General features: G+C 42.2%; 1 protein-coding gene across 2 annotated transcripts in view; it reads left to right on the top strand.

The window, feature by feature from the left end:
- COL28A1 (collagen type XXVIII alpha 1 chain) overlaps positions 1 to 20,012 on the top strand; it is a 193,842-nt gene that overhangs the window by 36,670 nt on the left and 137,160 nt on the right. For both annotated transcript variants that reach the window (XM_008261700.5, XM_051852947.3), the window contains exons 8-11: positions 2,927 to 2,953; positions 8,364 to 8,408; positions 13,442 to 13,486; positions 15,746 to 15,799. In XM_008261700.5, coding sequence (XP_008259922.4) covers positions 2,927 to 2,953; positions 8,364 to 8,408; positions 13,442 to 13,486; positions 15,746 to 15,799 — 171 coding nt within the window. The remainder of the gene's footprint in view (positions 1 to 2,926; positions 2,954 to 8,363; positions 8,409 to 13,441; positions 13,487 to 15,745; positions 15,800 to 20,012) is intronic.

Below are 20,012 nucleotides of genomic sequence, written 5' to 3' on the forward strand. Positions count from 1 at the left end.
CTGGCCATATGTGGCTGTGGGGCACTGGGAACCCAGCTGGTCTGAACCGAAATGAGCTGTGGGAGCAAAAATACACACTGAAGTTTAAAGACTTTGTACAAATGAAAGGATATAAAATATATCATTGATAAATTTTTAATGAAATTTATCCGTGAGATTTTTATCTCATTTTTTTAAAGATAAAATTCAATCAACTGCTGAAGTGACAGTTTTTTGAACCTATTGGGATACCAGAATATATTATTAAAATTGATTTCACTTCTTTGCTCTTTTAAATGTGGTTATGAGAACATTTTAATTATATATGTGGCTTGCATTTCTGGTTCTATTGTGTTAGACAGCATTGAGCTACAGTGAGGGGAAAAAAAGGCAGAAGGGAACATGATGAGAATTTGGGAAGGGGAGAGAATGATGACGTGTGGTAGTTAGGTCATGTATGCAGCAAATATTGACTGAACATTCGCTGAGCACTGGTGTTTCTTTTAGAGCTAGGAAATAGGAATGAGCCATGCAGGGGATACAATAAGCAGACAAAGATGCCTCATTTCAGGCAGTGAGAAGTGTTATGAAGGTGTGAACAAGGTAGTGAGGTGTGCTAGGTGGAAGGAGTGGCAGATACAAGGGTCCTAAGGTGAGAACAAACTTGGCAGGCATGAGAAATAGAAAAGCAGGACCTGCTAATGAAGCATGGTGGAGGATGAGGCTACAGAAGTAGGCAGGGGTTGGATCACGTAAGTCCTAGTAGACAAGGGTAAGAAGAGCGGATTTCAACCAAGTAAGGTGGGAAGTTGTTGGGGAATCTTACACAAATGAGATGAAAAATACAACAGGTAAGTAAGAGAAAGAAAATGAAGACGATTGTAACATTTTGACTCTGATTTGTCATTGTGCCGTTACTAGAAATAGGAGAATGTCAAAGACCGATGAGTACAATTTTGGATGCTTTAAAATCATTTTTTTACTTGGAGGAGGGGTGGGGGGAAGAGGGAAAAGGAGAGGAGAGATGCTCCTCCCATCTGCTGGTTCATTTCCCAAATGCCTGCAACAGCTGGGGCTGAGGGGAGGCTGAAGCTGGGTGCTGGGAGCTCATAAATCATTCCAGATCTCCCACGTGAGTAGCAGGAACCCGGTTCTTAAGCCATCAGCTCTGCCTTACAGGGTCCACATTAGCAGGAAGCTGGAGTTAGGACGCAGAGTGGGTATCAAACGCAGGATGGGACCCAGTTCACTTTAACCCGACATCTTAATGGCTTGGCCAAATGCCATTCCTAAATGTTTTAAAACTAGTAATTAAGAAGCACTGAAAGAAAGAGAGAAGAAAGAGTTGATAGCAGCCAAACAGTAACCTTACCAGCGATTTCAGGAAGAGTAGGAAAGGAAGAAAGTAATATAAAAAGTAATATATCTTTGTTTTTACTAAACTACAGTTGGCTTCTTTGAAAATACAAACTTAATAGTTTAATACAAAGTAATTAGAGAAGGGGGGCCGGCGCTGTGGCTCACTTGGTTAATCCTCTGCCTGTGGTGCCGGTATCCTATACAGACACCGGTCTAGTCCCGGTTGCGCCTCTTCCAGTCCAGCTCTCTGCTGTGGCCCGGGAGGGCAGTGGAGGATGGCCCAAGTGCTTGGGCCCTGCACCCGCATGGGAGACCAGGAGGGGGTACTTGGCTCCTGGCTTCGGATTGGCGCAGTGCCGACCGTAGCGGCTATTTGGGGGGTGAACCAACGGAAGGAAGACCATTCTCTCTGTGTCTCTTTCTCTCACTGTCTATAACTCTACCTGTCAAATAAATTAAAAAAGAAAAAGTAATTAGAGAAGCTTAAACATAGTTGTGTGTTTTAAGGGGCAGAGTATGCCCCAAAATTCCCGAGATTGGATGTCCTGGCGCTCTCTACACTTTAGCTGTGATTGTTTTAACAGAGGTCTGACTTCACTGATTCAGGGTTCATCTTCCATTCAGTGATCACTCATCAGCAGAGAAGGGCTCTTCCTTTCATGATGGCCTCTTCTGATTAAAAAAAAATAAGAATGAAAAGAAAATCCATGCACAGGACAACCTTGTGCAGTTGCCCTTACCTGTAACTGCAGCAATGGCTTGCTTATTCCGTTGCTTTCACCAACTCACTTTATGTGTTGTAATTCTGTTTTCATACTTGAGAATACAGTTGTATGGGGAAAATGTGCAATCACAGTTGAAGAAGACTTGCTGTGGCTTAGAGTTGGTTGATCCCTCAGTCCTTTGGAACATTGGATGTTGTATTACTTAGAGGGCTTTGGGAAGAAACACAGCAGGGGGAGCTGTGCAGGATCCCCCAAATGGCTCTGAAGACAGCAGAGGTGTGGGCCCCCTTATTAAGTGTGAGATAAAAGACAATAACATAAAGGTCGCTGTCTCATTAGTGTTGATAAAGGAACCATTCATTTCCTTGATATTATAGATTCCTGACCAAATTTGAAAGGAGGACCCTAAGTGATACAGATGTTTATGTACATTTTAAAGGTCATTAGCTCAGCTCATGTTCAAACCAATTTCTCTAAGAAATTTCTGTGAAACAGTCTCTGCTGCCACAGTTCATGGTTTAAAACAACTTTGAAAGGACACTTAAATGTGGTTGCTTTGACAATGGCTTTCAAGGGACATTCTGTCCTCTGTTTGGGGCCAAAAGGGAAAGAATTGGGTTGAAAAAAATACCTGGGACTGAAAATAGAAAGTAATAAAGAAAAATTAGGTTCTTTTCTTCTCCCTAGTAAATGTACATTTGCCAAGCACAAAGAACAATGAAATACCTTACGTTTATATGATCTTATTATCCAAGATTGTACAGATGTGTTTTTGTTATACCTTAGAAGTGAAAAACATCTAATACTTTCTCTAACTGTGCCTGGTAATATCACATTTTACTTTTGTTCTCTCTTCTAATTAGGGACTTCCTGGGTACAAAGGTGACAAGGTAAGTTGGTTAACAACATATAGGCTGAAATTTCAGAAAGAAAAGTAGGAACATAAGTATGCTTATGAATTTGGTAAAATTGTTTTTGTCTAAGATATCTTCATTCCTAAGTGCACCCTTAACTTTGCTAATGTCATAATGGAGCTTGAAGATATAAGTGTGTCTTGTTAGGAGTGGAAGCACTCTAGGATTCCTGAGATTAGAATCCAGCCTCTCTCAGCTCTGGAACATGAATACTTTCAATAGAGACCCCAGTTTAGCATCAATGCAAGCAGATGCTGGGATACCATGAGTATGTTGTTCCCTGGGATTTAACACCTGCCCTCCCCTCTCCCCTCATGACAACCTAGGCACTAAATCCTCTTCCAGGGAACCTGGGGATTTAGCCTGGCTAATCAGGAAAGAACCAATGACTCCAGGGAATTAGGCATCTGGGTAAAGTTTGCAGGTGAGAGGGGTAACATTTGCAAGCAAACAAAAGGTAAGAGTAGCCCATGGCTGCAGGCCATGGGCAAGGGCTTGGTCTGCCACCAACTTCTGAGAAATCCCCTAATTCATTATTCCGTTTGAAGATCCATTTACCAAGAAAGGAAATCAGAAGAGTATTAGTTTATGAGTCTGATTTATAGCCTCCAACCAGTTAGACATGTAGTATATGGGCCTCTACTTGTTCTTCTTTCCCTTAGCTCTGCAAATATTAGGGGTGAACCTGTGAACCTGCACACAGTTCTCTAAATACATCCCTAGGAGGGGAAGAGGTAAAAATTCACATGATTTTGCATTTAGTTGTCATAGGAATTCAGAGTGTCTACTTCTTCATCCATGTAGAACTGGATTGATACAAACCTGACAGATTTAGAGGGTGGACAATGAATGAAAAACTATTTGCTGGTCTGTAAATGTAAGGGGTATCATGAAGGGGCAAGGAACAAATATTCTTATGGGAAAGTTAAAAAATGTCAAGATTGTAAAATTCTCTGTATGTAGTTGGTGATAATTTTGGATGACCCCTTGCCCCATCTTGAATTCCACAATAAGCTAGTTGTCAACAACAGGGACATTTATAGATGATTGTTCTTCAAAATGTTCATGGGAAATGGAATTAAAATATAAACTTCTATAGGTACACAATTATTTTTTGAGAGCTTGTTTGGAGGTTCTAGCAGGGGAGTGCAGCTACTCCTATACCCTTGACTGAAGACCGGTCCTCCTCTAGCGGGGAAGGTCGTCCTCTTCTACCGAGCGCGCCGCTTCGGGAGGGACGCACATGGAGCGGTGAGGGAGGAAGGGGACTCCTGCCTGGCCAGCCAGATCAGCCGAATCAACCCTGGTAATCAATGGGGTGACGGATGTCGCAGCCAGATCGCCCTCACATCCCACAATTTTTTTTGAAATCCATGTATTTGAAGGGTCTCCAAAAAGTTCATGGAAATATGCATTATACAGAAACTGCATGGGCTTCCATTTTTGTTACCAAAATAAACTGATCTTACATTTTTTAAAAAAGATTTTATGTATTTGAAAGGCAGGATGACAGAGAGAGAGATGGAGAGACAGAGAGAGAACAAACTCTTCTGTCCATTGGTCCACTCCCCAAATGGCTGTAAAGCCAATAGCCCAGAACTTCATCTGGTCTCCTATGTGGGGGGCAGGGGACCAAATACCTTCCCAGGTGCATTAGCAGAGAGCTGGATGGGAAGCAGAACAGCTGAGACTGAAACGGGTGCCCCCGTATTGGATGCCAGCATCACAGGCAGAGGTCTCACCTACTGCTTCACAATGCCGGCCCCAGTAAAGTTATCTTTTCATTCCATTTCCCATGAACTATTAGACGTACCCTCATGTATGCTTTTAAAAATATTCACCTAAGCTTCTGGAGAATTACAGATTCTTTGGAAGAGTTCTTGCTTGGAAAAAAGAAGCTCTCAGAGCAAAGTGACCCTGAAGCATCAGCATTCACAGCAGCATTTCAGCAGAAGCAAACAGCATCAGAAGTCAGAGGCTGGGAACAGTGCTAATCTGTTCCTGGCCTTCTAAGGACTTGATCTCTGGAACTATGCAATTGTGGCCATTCCTCAGGGATTAATGGGCCCACCAAAAAGGAAAAATGCCTTTCAGAGGCAAATAGCATGAGTACAATATTTTCATTGATGGAAATCTGCCCCCAAAACAAATGCTGTTCCTCAGGACCCTATAGCTAACAAATCTGTCTGGACAAATGGAATGTGAATTCTGGCCAAAAGAATTTTGAGTGTATTTATGGTGCTTTCTATTTGATATTTTGGTGGTTGACTCATTTTATTCCCATCCAACATTAGCAAATTAATTGCTTTCTAATTGAGTCTTTAAGAGTGATTTTCCATTTGCATTCAGAAATAAATGTTCAACTTGTTCTATGGGAAAGGTCAGTTTTTCCTGGGTCAGTTTGACTCACAGAATGATGAGGGAGAACAGATTGCTTTTGAACAGAGGCATAGCTGGTTCTGAAGAACTGCCCCTCCTTCTTTCCTGCTCTCTGTGTCAGCAACAGCCTAGACAGTATTCTCGGTGAAGTGTCAGGTTAGTGGGAAGTGACTTGCTGCCCATGACGGTGCGTTCAGCTATGGGTAACTGGTGAGAACTTGAACTTGGGGATCTAACAAACATAAACTTGTAGTCATGGGAAAGCTACTCAATCTCTCTGATTCCTTATCTATTAGAGATCTATCCATCCATCCATCCATCCATCCATCCATCCTTCTATCAACCTACTCATCTATTCTATCTCTCTATCTAGTTCACCTTTTGCAAGCTGGTTGTGGGGCCCAGCAATAATGCAAAGGTCTGGCACACACTTGGCCTGCATAAGTGGTGGTTAGAGTTGTGATTTCCTTCCCGAGGGCAGCGCTGGTGAAGGTGTGGTCATTGGGCTGACTGGCAGGCTGTTGACAGTTGCTGTTCTGCAATCTGAGATAAGCTTGCAGCAGATTGTAAATCCACTTATTCCAGCTATGCTGTTAAGTGCAGCTGACATTTATTTTCATAGCAAGACTTCCACAGTGAAGGAAGTAATGCATTGATTTCTATGCTAGTGCAGTGTTCTTATATCGTTGTATAGAGCAGCATGCCCAAGATCAGCTTAGAGATAAGGCTGAAGCAGGAATTGGTACTGAGGGCACCAGACAGAGCCATTGACTACCATATACATTTAGGTAAATCATTTAACTCTCCAATTGGATTTACTTATCATAAAAATAAGAATTGATTTGGGACTCAGAATCAATACATACATAAAAGCATTTTGAAATGTCTAAAGTGATTTATAAATAAGATGGTATTATAATGGTAAGACAAATAATTTTTCTAGTTGACTATTATGCTTTAGTTTAACTATTAGAAGTCTTGAACATCTGTTATAATGGTCTTGTATTCAGGTCTCCATTCTCATTCTACTTGAGAAAACTATCATTTAAAAAAAGATTTATTTTAAAAAAACTTTTCTTTAAAAAGTTGCTTTTTAAAAATATTTATTTATTTATTTGAAAGTCAGAGTTAGCAGAGAGGGAGAAAGAGAGAGAGGGGGAGAGATCTTCCACTGCCAGTTCACTCCCCAGGTGGCCGCAATGGCCAGGGCTGGGACAGGCCAAAGCCTGGAGCCAGGAGTTTCTTTCAGGTCTCCCACGTGGGTGCAGGGGCCCAGGCACTTGGGTGTCTTCCATTGTTTTTTGAAGGCCATTAGCAGGGATTTGGAATGGAAGTGGAGCAGCTGGGCTACAAACTGGCGCCCACACGGGATGTTGGCATTAAAGGCGGCAGCTTTACCTGCTGTGCCATAACACCAGCTCCTTATAAACTTTTAATTAACAAAAATTGCATGTATTTATCATGTATATGTATGTTTTCATATATATATATGATGTTTTCAAATATGAACACACTGTGAGATGCCTAAATTAAACTAATTAACATCCCGCATCTCACATACCTGTCATTTGTGTGTGTGTGTTTAGAGCATATAATCACTCTATCAGTGTCTTTCAAGAATATAAACTATTATTAGTCCCTGTGTTGTACAATAGATCTCTTGAGTTTATTGTGCCCATCTAATGAAGTTTTGTATCTCTTTACCAACATCTGCCCAGCCTCCCACCTGCTACCTCTGGTGACCCTCATTCTCCTGAATCTATGACTTCAGCCTTTTGGGGCTCCATATATAAATGAGATCATGCAGTATTTCTCTCTGTGCTTGGTTTGTTTCACTTAACGTAATGGCCTCCGGGTTCACCCATGGTGCCACAAATGACAAAATTCCCTTCCTATATGCTGAATTATATTCCATTGGGTATTTACAAAGAGCCTTCAAAAAGTTTGTGGAAAGTCGATTGAAAAGTTTACTTTGGTACAAAAACTATGCATAGTTTTTTCATAGTGTCTGTTTTCCATGAACTTTCTGAATATCCCTCATAACCTCTCTGAACCACAAATTTTCAGTCTGTGAGACCGGGTTAATAATATCTATCTCAGATGGTTCATGTCAAGGTAACTGAAATAAGTGTAAAATGTTGTCTTTCTAGACTCTAAACATGATTCAAATGTTAGAGTTTTTCTTCCAGTAATAGTGAAAGGCAGATCAATGAGTAGAGCTTGATCATGGACCCTATGTAAGGTGCTTGGCACGGAGCCCACACTTTCCCACCACACAGACCTTGTGGAAGCCTGATGGCACCCTTCCCTCCCCTCCTCTCCATTCCCCCTCTCCTCCTCTCCCCTCCATTCCACCTCTCCTCCCCCTCCATTCCCCCTCTCCTCTCCTCTCCCCTCCCTTCGCCCTCTACCTTCCCCTCTCCCCCTCTCCTCTCCCCTCCCTTCGCCCTCTACCTTCCCCTCTCCCCCTCCCCTCCCCTCCACTCCATCACACAGATTTGTCCCAGAACCTTCCTTCCGCACTTCTCAGCAGATGCTACTAATTGGCCAACGTTGACACACTGGAGCCGAATGTTGTGGAAACGGGGACTCTGAGTTAGAGTAGAGCTGGGTTCAGACCTAATCCTTCCACTTACTAGATGTGTGATCCGGGGAAGTCATTTCACCGAATTTCAATTTTCTCAATTACAATAAGAATTGTGAAGCTGATCTCATTGGGCTATCAGTAAATCACACCGATAAAAGTTATCTAATATGTGGTAGGTGTTCAGTTTCTTTCCTGTTATTTCATCCTTTGCTTGAAAATGTCAAATCTCATTTGGTGGCATCACTGATTTGTTCCTGTCAGGTAAGGGTGACTGTTAGGTAGAAATTTTCAAGTTCAGTGCCCATTCAACTCACAACATTGAGGTTAAAACTGTGTAAAAATTAACAATGCTTGTGTGATAAGTTAATGGTAATGTTAAAAAAAAAAGAGTCCTAACAAATTTTCTCATTTATTTTTTAGGGTGAACGTGGAGAATGTGGTAAACCAGGAATAAAAGGTGACAAAGTAAGGAACATTTAAAAAATTATGTATGTATTTATTCGAGGAAAGGAGAGAGGGAGGGAGGGGTAGGGTGGAGGATGGGGAGAGTTCTCCCGTCTGCTGGTTTACTCCCTAGATGCCTGTAAAAGCCAGCCAGATGGGGCAGAAGTTAGAAGTTAGGAAAGCAATTCAGGTCTCCCACCTGGGTGGCAAAAACCAATGACTTGAGCCATCACTGCTGCTTCCCAGGGTCTGCACTGGCAGGAAGCTGGAGCCGGGAACCAGACCTGGAAGTTGGACCCAGCTACTCTGCTGTGGGACTTGGGTGTCGTAACTGCTGGTCTCACCCCCACCTACAGGAATGCGTTTCTAAAATGCGAACGCTGACTGTAAAAGGTGAAGCTGCTGCCTGCAGCGCTGGCATCCCAGGTGGGCACCCTTTCAGGTCGTGGCTGCTCCACTTCCAACCCAGCTCCCTGCTAATGCACCTGGGGAAGCAGCAGAGGATGGCCCAAGTAGTTGGGCCCCTGCACCCACATGGGAGACCCAGAAGAAGCTCTTGGCTCCTGGCTTCGGCCTGGCCCAGCTCCAGCCATTGCAGCCATTTGGGGAGTAAACAGGGGATGGAAGATGTTTCTTACTCTCTCCCTTTCTCTATCTGTATCTTTGCCTTTCAAATAAATAAATAAATCTTTAAAAAATGCTAACAGCTGTGATCTACTTTGGGCTGTTTTCTTATTGGGATGAATTTTGTGGGTCTCACTATTAGGATTGGAAAGTCAGTGGCTGGATTTTCACATCTGTGAAAGATGAGGTACCAAACAAAGCAATACCTAACCTAGTTAATGGAGTCCTCACATACCTTTCTTATGGACCATTAAGATCTTGGTTTGTGTCACCCTAACCTGTGAGGCTAGGTCTACACAATGTTGCATTAAGAAGAATAATTCAACCAGTGAAATCTTAAATAAGTTAATGAAATAATCATAAATAATGCTTGAAATTTTGAAAGTGCAACAAGAAACAGACTTTTTTTTTTTTACGTTTAGTTAAAAAACAAATATGAAATAGTACTAAGACTGGAAACAACATTAAACATATTAAAAAAGTTCTTTCATAGGCCAAAAACTGGGAAAATATATCTGGGATTTAATAACTGGCCCCCAAAATATAGGGTAAAAATAGCTTCATTTTAGTGAAGAAATATTTTTTGTTTAAATTTATTTATTTTGTTTGAAGGGGTGGGAAGAGAGACAGAGATCTTCCATCTACCAGTTAACTCCCCCAATGCCTGCAACAGCTGGGACTTGGGCCACAATGAAGCCAGGAGCCAAAACTTCCACATGGATGGCAGGGACCCAAGTACTTGGGCCATCACCTACTGCCTGATTTTGAAATTGAAACCAGGAGCAGAGCAGGGACTCAACCCCCAGCACGTGAATGTGGATGGGGCAACCCAAGTGGTGTCTTTACCGCTAGGCCAAAAATCCACCATACACAGTTAGAGTTATTAGCAAAATGCCACCAAGAGATACTAAACTCTTTCAAAACAAATATTGTAATGATGGGTGGGAATCAAGATGAGAAAATGAGGCAGAAGTTTAAAAGAAGAGAATAACATAATGACATTGAAACTGGGATATGGGAGGCTGGCACAGAGGCTAAGCCTCTGCCTGTGGTGCCAGCATCCCACATGGGTGCCGGTTTGTCTCCCGGCTGCTCCTTTTCCAATCCAGCTCCCTACGGAGGGCCTGGGAAAGCAGCAGAAGATGGTCCAAGTATTTAGGCCTCTGGGCCCACGTGGGAGACCCAGAAGAAGCTCCTGGCTCCTGGCTTCGGATTGGCCCAGCTCTGGCTGTCGTGACCATTTGGGGAGTGAACCAGCAAATGGAAGACCTTTCTCTCTCTCTCTCTCTCTGAAACTCTACCCCTCAAATAAATAAATAGAATATTAAAAAAAAAAAAAAAAAGCAGCTTGGATGGAACTGAACACTTTAAAGAGCCTGAGACTTACTGAGAACTCTTCAACCACTGTGGAGTTTACGGTGAGGTAGGTCTGCACAGGGTGTGCTTGGTAATTATCTCTGGGCAGAATGAAAACTTGATAATAAATAGTTTCTCCTGGAGGGTAATTGAAATGGAGGGTGGATGTACAGAAGGGACAGCCATAGAATACAACGGAAATAAAAGTCAAACAATGCCTAAGGAAACTTCATAAAATAAAAGCTGTTAACACAGCATCAATATATGGTATTTTTCAACTGAAATGCCAGGAAATGCTAAAGGCATCATTTTCTGTGTCAAGAGAAAGGAAAAGGAAACACTGCTAATTATAAGATGCAACAGAGGAGACTATGTTTAGTGGAGGGTTAGGATGCTGCTCCAGACACCCACATCCCACAGAGTGCCTGGATCTGGCTCAGACTCTGCTCCTAGTCCCAGCTTCCTGCTAACCCAGACCCTGGGAGGCAGCAGGTGATGATAAAGTAGATGTGTCCTTGTTTTTATTTTATTTTATTTTTTTTTTTTATTTTTTTGACAGGCAGAGTGGACAGTGAGAGAGAGAGACAGAGAGAAAGGTCTTCCTTTGTCGTCGGTTCACCCTCCAATGGCCGCCGCGGTCGGCGCGCTGCGGCCGGTGCGCTGCGGCGGGCGCACCGTGCTGATCTGATGGCAGGAGCCAGGAGCCAGGTGCTTTTCCTGGTCTCCCATGGGGTGCAGGGCCCAAGCACCTGGGCCATCCTCCACTGCACTCCCTGGCCACAGCAGAGAGCTGGCCTGGAAGAGGGGCAACCGGGACAGAATCTGGCGCCCCAACCGGGACTAGAACCCGATGTGCCGGCGCCGCTAGGTGGAGGATTAGCCTAGTGAGCCGCAGCGCCGGCCAGATGTGTCCTTGTTATCCACATTGTGGACCCAGACTGAGTTCCTAGCTCTTGACATTGACCTGGCCCAGACCCAACTGTTACAGGCATTTGGGGGAGTGAACCAGCAAATGGGCGAGATCAGTTTGTCTCTATGTTTGTGAAATAAATATGTGATAGAGTATAAGACATACCCCAATGCTGGAGATGTAAACATTTGAAAAAAAATTGTTTATCTTATAAGAGTCAATGAAATAGTGTTCTTGTTATGAGAATACACACAAATTTATAAGAAAAAAAAGAACAGCAAAAGACATAAATAACCAATAAATGCACAAAATACCCCAACATGCTAGCGACCAGACAAGTGGAACAAAGACATTAAGATACTATTTCCCCCGTCAGATTAGCAAACACTATATTGCACTTAATATTGACAGAGGTTCTAGAAGATGAAGATATGTTCTCATACTAAGTTGTAGAAATGGTTAATGATCAAACTCCGTGGTAGATACCTCTCTCTGTATAATTGGCATGGGAAACACAGAAGAGCAAGAAAGGGAGACTTAAATGTGCTCTCATCCCTGCTTTATCAGCCTCACCTACGAAGCTATCCTTAGCAGTGAGTCAGAAGTTGGACAAGAGGTACTCTATAAAAGTATGCAAGTTTACATAAAAAAGAGTCAGAATTAGAGAAAGATTTGTGCACAAAGATACTCATTATTTTAAAAATCAGTAATACTTTAATGTCAAACAGTGGGACATGAATGATAAATTATAAGTCCCTCTCCTTGACTATGAGCCTTTTTACCAAGAGTTTTCAGTGATGTGCAACAATATTTCTGAGACAATGTAGGGTTAAGCAGGGCTTCAAATTAGATATACATTTTTTTTTTGACAGGCAGAGTTAGTGAGAAAGAGAGAGACAGAGAGAAAGGTCTTCCTTCCGTTGGTTCACCCCCCAAATAGCTGCCACAGCCGGTGTGCTGCGCCGATCCGAAGCCAGGAGCCAGGTGCTTCCTCCTGGTCTCCCATGCAGGTGCAGGGCCCAAGCACTTGGGCCATCCTCCACTGCACTCCCGGGCCACAGCAGAGAGCCAGATTGGAAGAGGAGCAACTGGGACAGAATCCGGCGCCCCAACTGGGACTAGAACCTGGGGTGCTGGCGCAGCAGGCGGAGGATTAGCCTAGTGAGCTGTGGCGCCGGCCTAGATATACATTTTGATCAAATTATTTGAAGAAAAATATTGGGAATAAAACTGGATGAAAATGTTAAAATTTTAACAGTATTTGTGTGATTCTTAAAATAGTATCTTTACCTCTTTTCATCATCACCAAAATTTGTCAAAAAGGAGCAGATTATACTTTGGTAAGAAAAAAAAAGTTGAAATTGAGGAAGAGAGAAACTCGACTATATTATATTCTCGTAAAACTAATTTTAAGTGAGTTTCCTAGTTAGGTAACATACTGAAATGTTTTCTATTAGAAGAGTGTCGAGTATAAATAGTGTTTTGCTCAGTTCCATAGGCTAATGATCTAGATACAGAAACTCACTAAATTGCTGATTTAACAGACCCTATCTTTTTGGAGGAAAACATGCTGCCAAGGTGACTGCCTTGTAAGGAATATCAAGAAGTAATTCTTTCACTCTTATTAAAATGTCAGTATAGGGGCTGGCATTGTGGCAGAGCAGGTCACGCTGCTGCCTGCCGCACAAGCATCCCAGTTCAGCTTCGCTGCTCACTCAGCGCTCAGCTACTGTGCCTGGGAAGGCAGTGCAGGATGGCTCAAATCCTTGCACCCCTGCCACCCAAGTGGGAGACCAGGATAGAGTTCCTGCTTCCTGGCTGCAGCCTGGCCCAGCCCTGACGATTGTGACCATTTGGGAAGATGCCTCTGCTTCTTCCTCTCTCTCTGTCGATCTGCCTTTCAAATAAATATATTCTTAAAAAGTCAGTATTATAGGCCAAGCATTTACATCTAAAATTATATTTGCATGGAATCTTTTTAGTAAAGGCAAGTGTGGACCGTCATTGGCTCATTAATTGGGATAATTTCAATTTGCTGGCTGAGCTGCATGGACAACCATGGAAGACTGGGTATTACCCAGAGCAGCTTTCCTTCCCTCCCTCCTAAAGTCATTGTGTTTATCAGTGGGTATTTGGAGACACTGACCACCCATTTATGCCATAGGGATCTCCAGGACCATATGGACCGAAGGGACCAAGAGGACTTCAGGTAAGGAGTCTGCAACCAAAGCTGTCTGGATTATAGTCCCCGGCATAGTTTTTAGAAATCCCTTTGCCTACTTGTACTCTCTGCCAATGTAATTAGAATATCTGTGGATTGGAGCCAGGCATCAATAGTTTTAACCCCCCCCGCCGCCATGATTCTACTGTGCACCAAGTTTGTACACCACTTTTGTAATGTTTTGATTAACTAACTCAGGCTCCCTAAAATTACCCTTCCTAAAAGGTGCCAGCAGGTCAGTCAGCTTGCTTGGTGAGTAGTTGAGGAGATGAAAAAACTTACTGTCTAGAGAGGTGAAGAAATTCAAAATAGTTAAAAGCAGGAGGTAACTTTTTTGCATTGCCAATGGAAGAGAGATGGAATAACCTATGCATTTTATCTAAATTATAATATTTGTGTTGTTCCATCACTATCAGTAGTTAATACTTTATAATATGGAATGATTCTTTACAGCACTTATTTAAGTTATACATGTTCCATGGATTTCAGGAAATAATCTGGACACATTTTTTTCCAGTCTAGTAATTGCTGATTCTAAAGGTATACTAGAGGGTGACTATGAAGAGTTAATTACAAATACTCCCAGCAGTTTCCTGAAAATTATACTTTTTTTTGTTTTTTTTAAACTTTTATTTAATGAATATAAATTTCCAAAGTACGATTTATGGATTACAATGGCTTCCCCCACATACCGTCCCTCCCACCCGCAACTCTCCCCTTTCCTACTCCCTCTCCCCTTCCATTCACATCAAGATTCATTTTCGTTTCTCTTTATATACAGAAGATCAGTTTAGCATACATTAAGTAAAGATTTTAACAGTTTGCTCCCACACAGAAACATAAAGTGAAAAATACTGTTTGAGTACTAGTTATAGCATTAAATCTCAATGTACAGCACACTAAGGACAAAGATCCTACATGAGGAGTAAGTGCACAGTGACTCCTGTTGTTGACTTAACAAATTGACACTCTTGTTTATGGCATCAGTAATCACCCTAGGCTCTTGTCATGAGCTGCCAAGGCTATGGAAGCCCCCTGAGTTCACTGACTCTGATAATTTTTAGACAAGGCCATGGTCAAAGTGGAAGTTCTTTCCTCCCTTCAGAGAAAGGTACCTCCTTCTTTGATGACCCGTTCTTTCCACTGGGATCTCACTCACAGAGATCTTTCATTTAGGTTATTTTTTTTTTTTTCCAGCGTGTCTTGGCTTTCCATGCCTGAAATACTCTCATGGGTTTTTCAGCCGGATCCATATGCCTTAAGGGCTGGTTCTGAGGCCAGAGTGCTGTTTAGGACATCTGCCATTCTATGGGTCTGCTGTGTATCTCACTTCCCATGTTGGACCATTCTCTCCCTTTTTTATTCTATCAGCTAGTATTTGCAGACACTATTCTTGTTTATGTGATCCCTTTGGTTCTTAGTCCTATCATTATGATCAATTGTGAACAGAAATTGATCACTGGGACTAATGAGATCGCATTGGTACATGCCACCTTGATGGGATTGAATTGGAATCCCCTGGTATGTTTCTAACTCTACCGTTTGAGGTAAGTCAGCTTGAGCATGTCCCGATTTGCACATCTCTTCCCTCTCTTATTCTCACTCTTATATTTAACAGTGATCACCTTTCAGTTAAGTTTCAGCACTTAAGAATAATTGTGTATTGATTACAGTATTCAACCAAAAGTATTAAGTAGAACAAACAAAAAAAATACTAGGAGGGATAACATATCAAGTTGCTCATCAACAGTCAGGGTGAGGGCTGATCAAGTCACCGTTTCTCATAGTGTTCATTATTATTTTATTCAAGATTTCTTAGATAACATCTAGCTAGCTGTCAAATCCTTTGCTTTGGCCTGGAGTTGTCCTGGAAGGGCAGTAATTAATCATTACATGGTCATTGGAAACTCTTTCAAGTATATAAGCTTTAGATATTTAAGAAGTCTTTGAATATTCAAAATCATTCAAAAATGGGATCCAGCACAGGAATAAGTTTGGAAATACAGGTTTAGAAAATAAAAACCTCTTTATGAAAATATTTGCTGTCAGTTCAACAGCCATTTTAGAAGCATCTTATTTGACACGCGGAATTTTATCTCATCCCATTTCTCAATTGGATGTAATCTCAATTTAGCTCTCAGTTAGATAGTCTGACTTCTAATATCCAGGATCCTAAAGGATTGGTTCATTCCAATCCTTTTGTACTCTTGTACACAGAACTAATTCTCGGTTTTTATCTTGGGACAGGGCATCAGTGGACCTCCAGGGGATCCAGGCCCGAAGGGATTTCAAGGCAATAAGGTAATTTTCCCTATTGATTACCTTCCTCTAGTGCACTGTGGCCATGCAGGCTTTTGTTAGGCAGAAGTCAATGGACTGTGAAGAAGCACCTTCGGAAATACATAATAAACTGCAGGTATGTACACAGAATCAAGTTCAAGTACAAGTCAGCACCATAGGTTTTCCGTTTATTATTCCCTCATTCGAGAGAATGATTGATATAAGGCATCATCTACACTCTGCTGTATTTCTTTCTTATTCCTGACCATTCGTCATTTTATGGTTCCTGGAAACTGAGGAGCAGTAACAAATAGTGCAGTTCAAATCACTGTTTCCCACAGGTGATGCCAACTCCATGGATTATTTATAGGGAAAGTGAATTTACAACTTCTGTACCAACAGATGTCGAGCCATTAAAAAAATTACAAGGCAATTGCAACCATCAGTCCTGACTTCTAATGTCATTCAACAGATAGCCAGGCAAGACAGAAAGGTAGCAGTTGAATAGGTGCCAAATAGAACCCAAAGAGGCTGGTAAGAGGATCTTTACAAGTTGTGGTTATAAGGCTCTTGTTCTCCCAAGGAGAACGGCCATGAATTTGCTAAAAATTAGATTTTTAATCTCCTTTTAAATTCTTCTCAATTCTTGATAAATTTCATGAATATAGTAAATATCCCAGAAATGGTGCTGATTTAGTGACGAGAGCTGTGTGGAATCGGTGACTGCAGAGAATGTTGTCCCAAGTGAGCCTAGGCAAAGGCGACTTTGTCAGCGCCTACTTTCAAGGGTGATAAGAAATTTCAGTTGTAGGGAGTAGTTGGGCTGCTTGAGTGTTCATTTTCCCAGAGAGAGGAAAGGGAGTGACAAGTACAGTATTTTTACCGAGATAATGACAGCCTGTGATTTCCCAGGCCACTTTTAATTGGCAAATTAAAATCGAATGGGCTTCTCCGCAGGCGTTGCTTAAGCTTCATCTGGGGAAATGGTCTTTTCCAGTCCTTGCCTGTGATTAATCCTCCCTGGGGGGAAAGAAAGGGTCCTGTTGAATACAGAATAGAAATGCTGATAAAATTGCATTGGCTATAGGTAGAAGTCTTACAGCAGGAAAAATGTATTTTGACAAGATACACATGTTTCTAGGATTCTTTTGTTACTTAAAAAGAGGGTTTTCACACATTGGTGAAAAAGAGGCTCAAAATCAGGCATCAAAACTGGAGCTTGCAACAGGGATAGAATCACAGTATTGGTGCCACCGAGCATGTTAGAGACCATACTGGCCAACATTTTCATATTGGAAATGAACCTGGAGGTCAGAGGCCCAGCCAGCTCCCATCATCAGCTCCCAGGGCAGTGGAGAGGTGGTGGGCTGGGAGCAGTGTGTGCGTCTTAAGTGACAGTGCCACGGCAGTGGGCAGGGGGAGGGACAGATCCATGAGAAGGTGCTGTTGTGTGATCACTTCTCTGTACAGCCAGGAAAATTGCTACTTAAGCTATTTTAAAAGTTAAATTTTTCTCCATAAAATGTATCTTTGAATTCTAACAATGCATGAATACTTATTAAGTAATGAATCAAGTGTTTTCTTGGGTGGGAGGAGTGATGGCTGTAATTTTTCTGATATATTAGAGATTTGTATTGACTTTTTAAAAAGTCTGTAGGATTTGGTGATACTTAGACTTTTTTTAAAAAATTATTTTATTTGAAAGGCAGAGTTACAGAAATGCAGAGGCAAAGGTAGCAAGAGAGAGGTCTTCCATCTGCTGGTTCACTCCCCAGATTGCCACAACAGCCAGAACTGGGCCCATCTAAAGCCAGGAGCCAGGAACTTCTTCCTGGTCTCAAATGCAGGTGCAAGGGTCCAAGCACTTGGGGTAAATTCTACTGCATCCCCAGGCCATAGCAGAGAGCTGGATTGGAAGTGGAGCAGCAGGGACTTGAACCAGCACCCATATGGGATGCAGGCACTGCAGGCAGTGGCTTTACTTGCTACGCCACAGCAGTGGCCCCTCGTATTGACTTTCTTTTTTTAAATTTTTATTTTATTTTATTTTATTTTTGACAGGCAGAGTTAGACAGTGAGAAAGACAGAGAGAAAGGTCTTCCTTCCGTTGATTCACTCTCCAAATGGCCACTACGGCCAGCGCTACGCTGATCCGAAGCCAGGAGCCAGGTGCTTCCTCCTGGTCTCCCTTGTGGATTCAGGGCCCAAGCACTTGGGCCATCCTCCACTGCCTTCCCCGGGCCACAGCAGAGAGCTGGCCTGGAAGAGGGGCAACCGGGACAGAATCCGGCACCCCGACCGGGACTAGAACCCGGGGTGCCGGCGCCGCAGGCAGAAGATTAGCCTAGTGAGCAGCGGTGCTGGCCCGTACTGACTTTCATAACATAATCACACAAACGAGGAGGCATTATTCCAAAAGTATTTGAGGAGTTGATCAATGTCCTAAGTGCCTCTCTTTAAATAAAACTTTTAATTTAAAAAACTGAAAATAATTGTAAAACATACATGATATGAAATTTCCATTTAGGTTCCAATCCCAAAGTTCACTACCAAGTGAACACACAAAGTTTATTACTAATTTTGGGGGGAGTTTTGAGGGCTGATGGGAGGCAGTGAGGTGGGCACGAGTGTCCCATTTTCCTGCTAGGTGTATTTCTGGTTTAAGGTCACAAATATAGTGATCTCTTGGCTCTTGCTTTGAGATTATTGCTAACTTCTGTATAATTTCTATTTCTTTCCCCTGTTAGCCAGAGAACTATAACACATTAATCATTAGGGTTTTTTTTTATTTTGTTTTGTTTTGTTTTGGTCTTACACTTTTGTTAGTGTATTGTTCAAAAAGTTACATTTCAGGGAATGATTTCATCATGCCTCCCAGAATGTACTTTTTTTTTTTTTTAAGATTTTATTTATTTATTTATTTGAGAGATAGAGGGAGAGAGTGAGAGAGACACAGAGAAAGGTCTTCCATCTGCTGGTTCACTCCCCAGATGGCCGCAACGGCTGGAGCTGTTCCAATCCGAAGCCAGGAGCCAGAAGCTTCTTCTGGGTCTCCCATGTTCAGGGTTCAGGGGCCCAAGGACTTGGGCCATTTTCTACTGCTTTCTCAGGCCTTAGCAGAGAGCTGGATTGGAAGTGGAGCAGCCAGGACTTGAACCAGCGCCTATATGGCATGTCGGCACTTCAGGTGGAAATTACCCTACTATGCCACAATGATGACCCCACTCCCAGGATATGCTTTTAAATTTTGAAGATTCCACAAATATGTTTCCCTCAGCCTGGACATAATGTTGTATGTTATAGCAACATTTCTTTTTGTCCATTATAATTTTATTAGAATATGTTTTTAGGAAACTGTTCAGCTTATGTCAAAAGAATCTCAAATTTAGTAATTCTATATTTTCTAAGGGGCAACTTCTATACAGTAGCTAACATTTATTTATTAAATATTATGTGTATATACAGTCTAAATACTCATTTCACGCTAATACTACCTTTTGTTGTAGACCTTGCTACATCCACGTTATAGAGATTAGGCTTATAAAGATTTAAGCAATGCATGCAAATCTACAGAGCCAGAAAGGGACAGAACCAAGATTCAAACCCAAAAGTCTGCTTGTAACTACCATATTGTATTCATCTGCTTATGAAAAACAGCGGTGTTTCCTGAATATTTGGCCTGAGATAAATGCATTTCGTCAGGATTCTCTGGCACTCACCTCTGTCTCCCTCTTAGGGCCCTCTGGCTGGGACAGCAGCGTGTTGAAAGGTGCATTTCTACTCCATTGCAACGCTCATCTGAAAGTTCAGGGAAGACCAGGGGGGAGTCACGAGGGGAAAAGAAAACAGAATGTTAACCGAGCATTTTCAAATGCTGTGTCTCCTACTAGACGTTAGAATAGAAACCTCTGGACACGGAACATTCGCAAAGATTCCCTGAGAGCGTCTAGGTGGGTCTGCCTGTGTGAATGGCCTCTCTCACAAACTGCAATCACTTTATGTTGCTGGAGGGCTTGGATTTTCTCAAGCAAGAAGTTTTCCAGAAAGGGTGGCCAAAGAACAAAAGGGAAAAACAAATAGTATGTGTTAAATCAAGGCAACATGTGCTTCTGGCCCAGTGTCTCAAATCACTTCTGTCATTAATATTGTCCACACCTAAGGTAGCTTTGTGCCCTGAAAGTCCTTGTTGCCTTAGCAACAAAACCTAGAAGTTTCTCAGAATAAAGCCTTGGCT

Source organism: Oryctolagus cuniculus, chromosome 16 (genome assembly GCF_051225735.1).
Source record: "Oryctolagus cuniculus isolate XC-2025 breed Fujian yellow rabbit chromosome 16, ASM5122573v1, whole genome shotgun sequence".
Lineage (NCBI taxonomy): Eukaryota > Metazoa > Chordata > Mammalia > Lagomorpha > Leporidae > Oryctolagus > Oryctolagus cuniculus.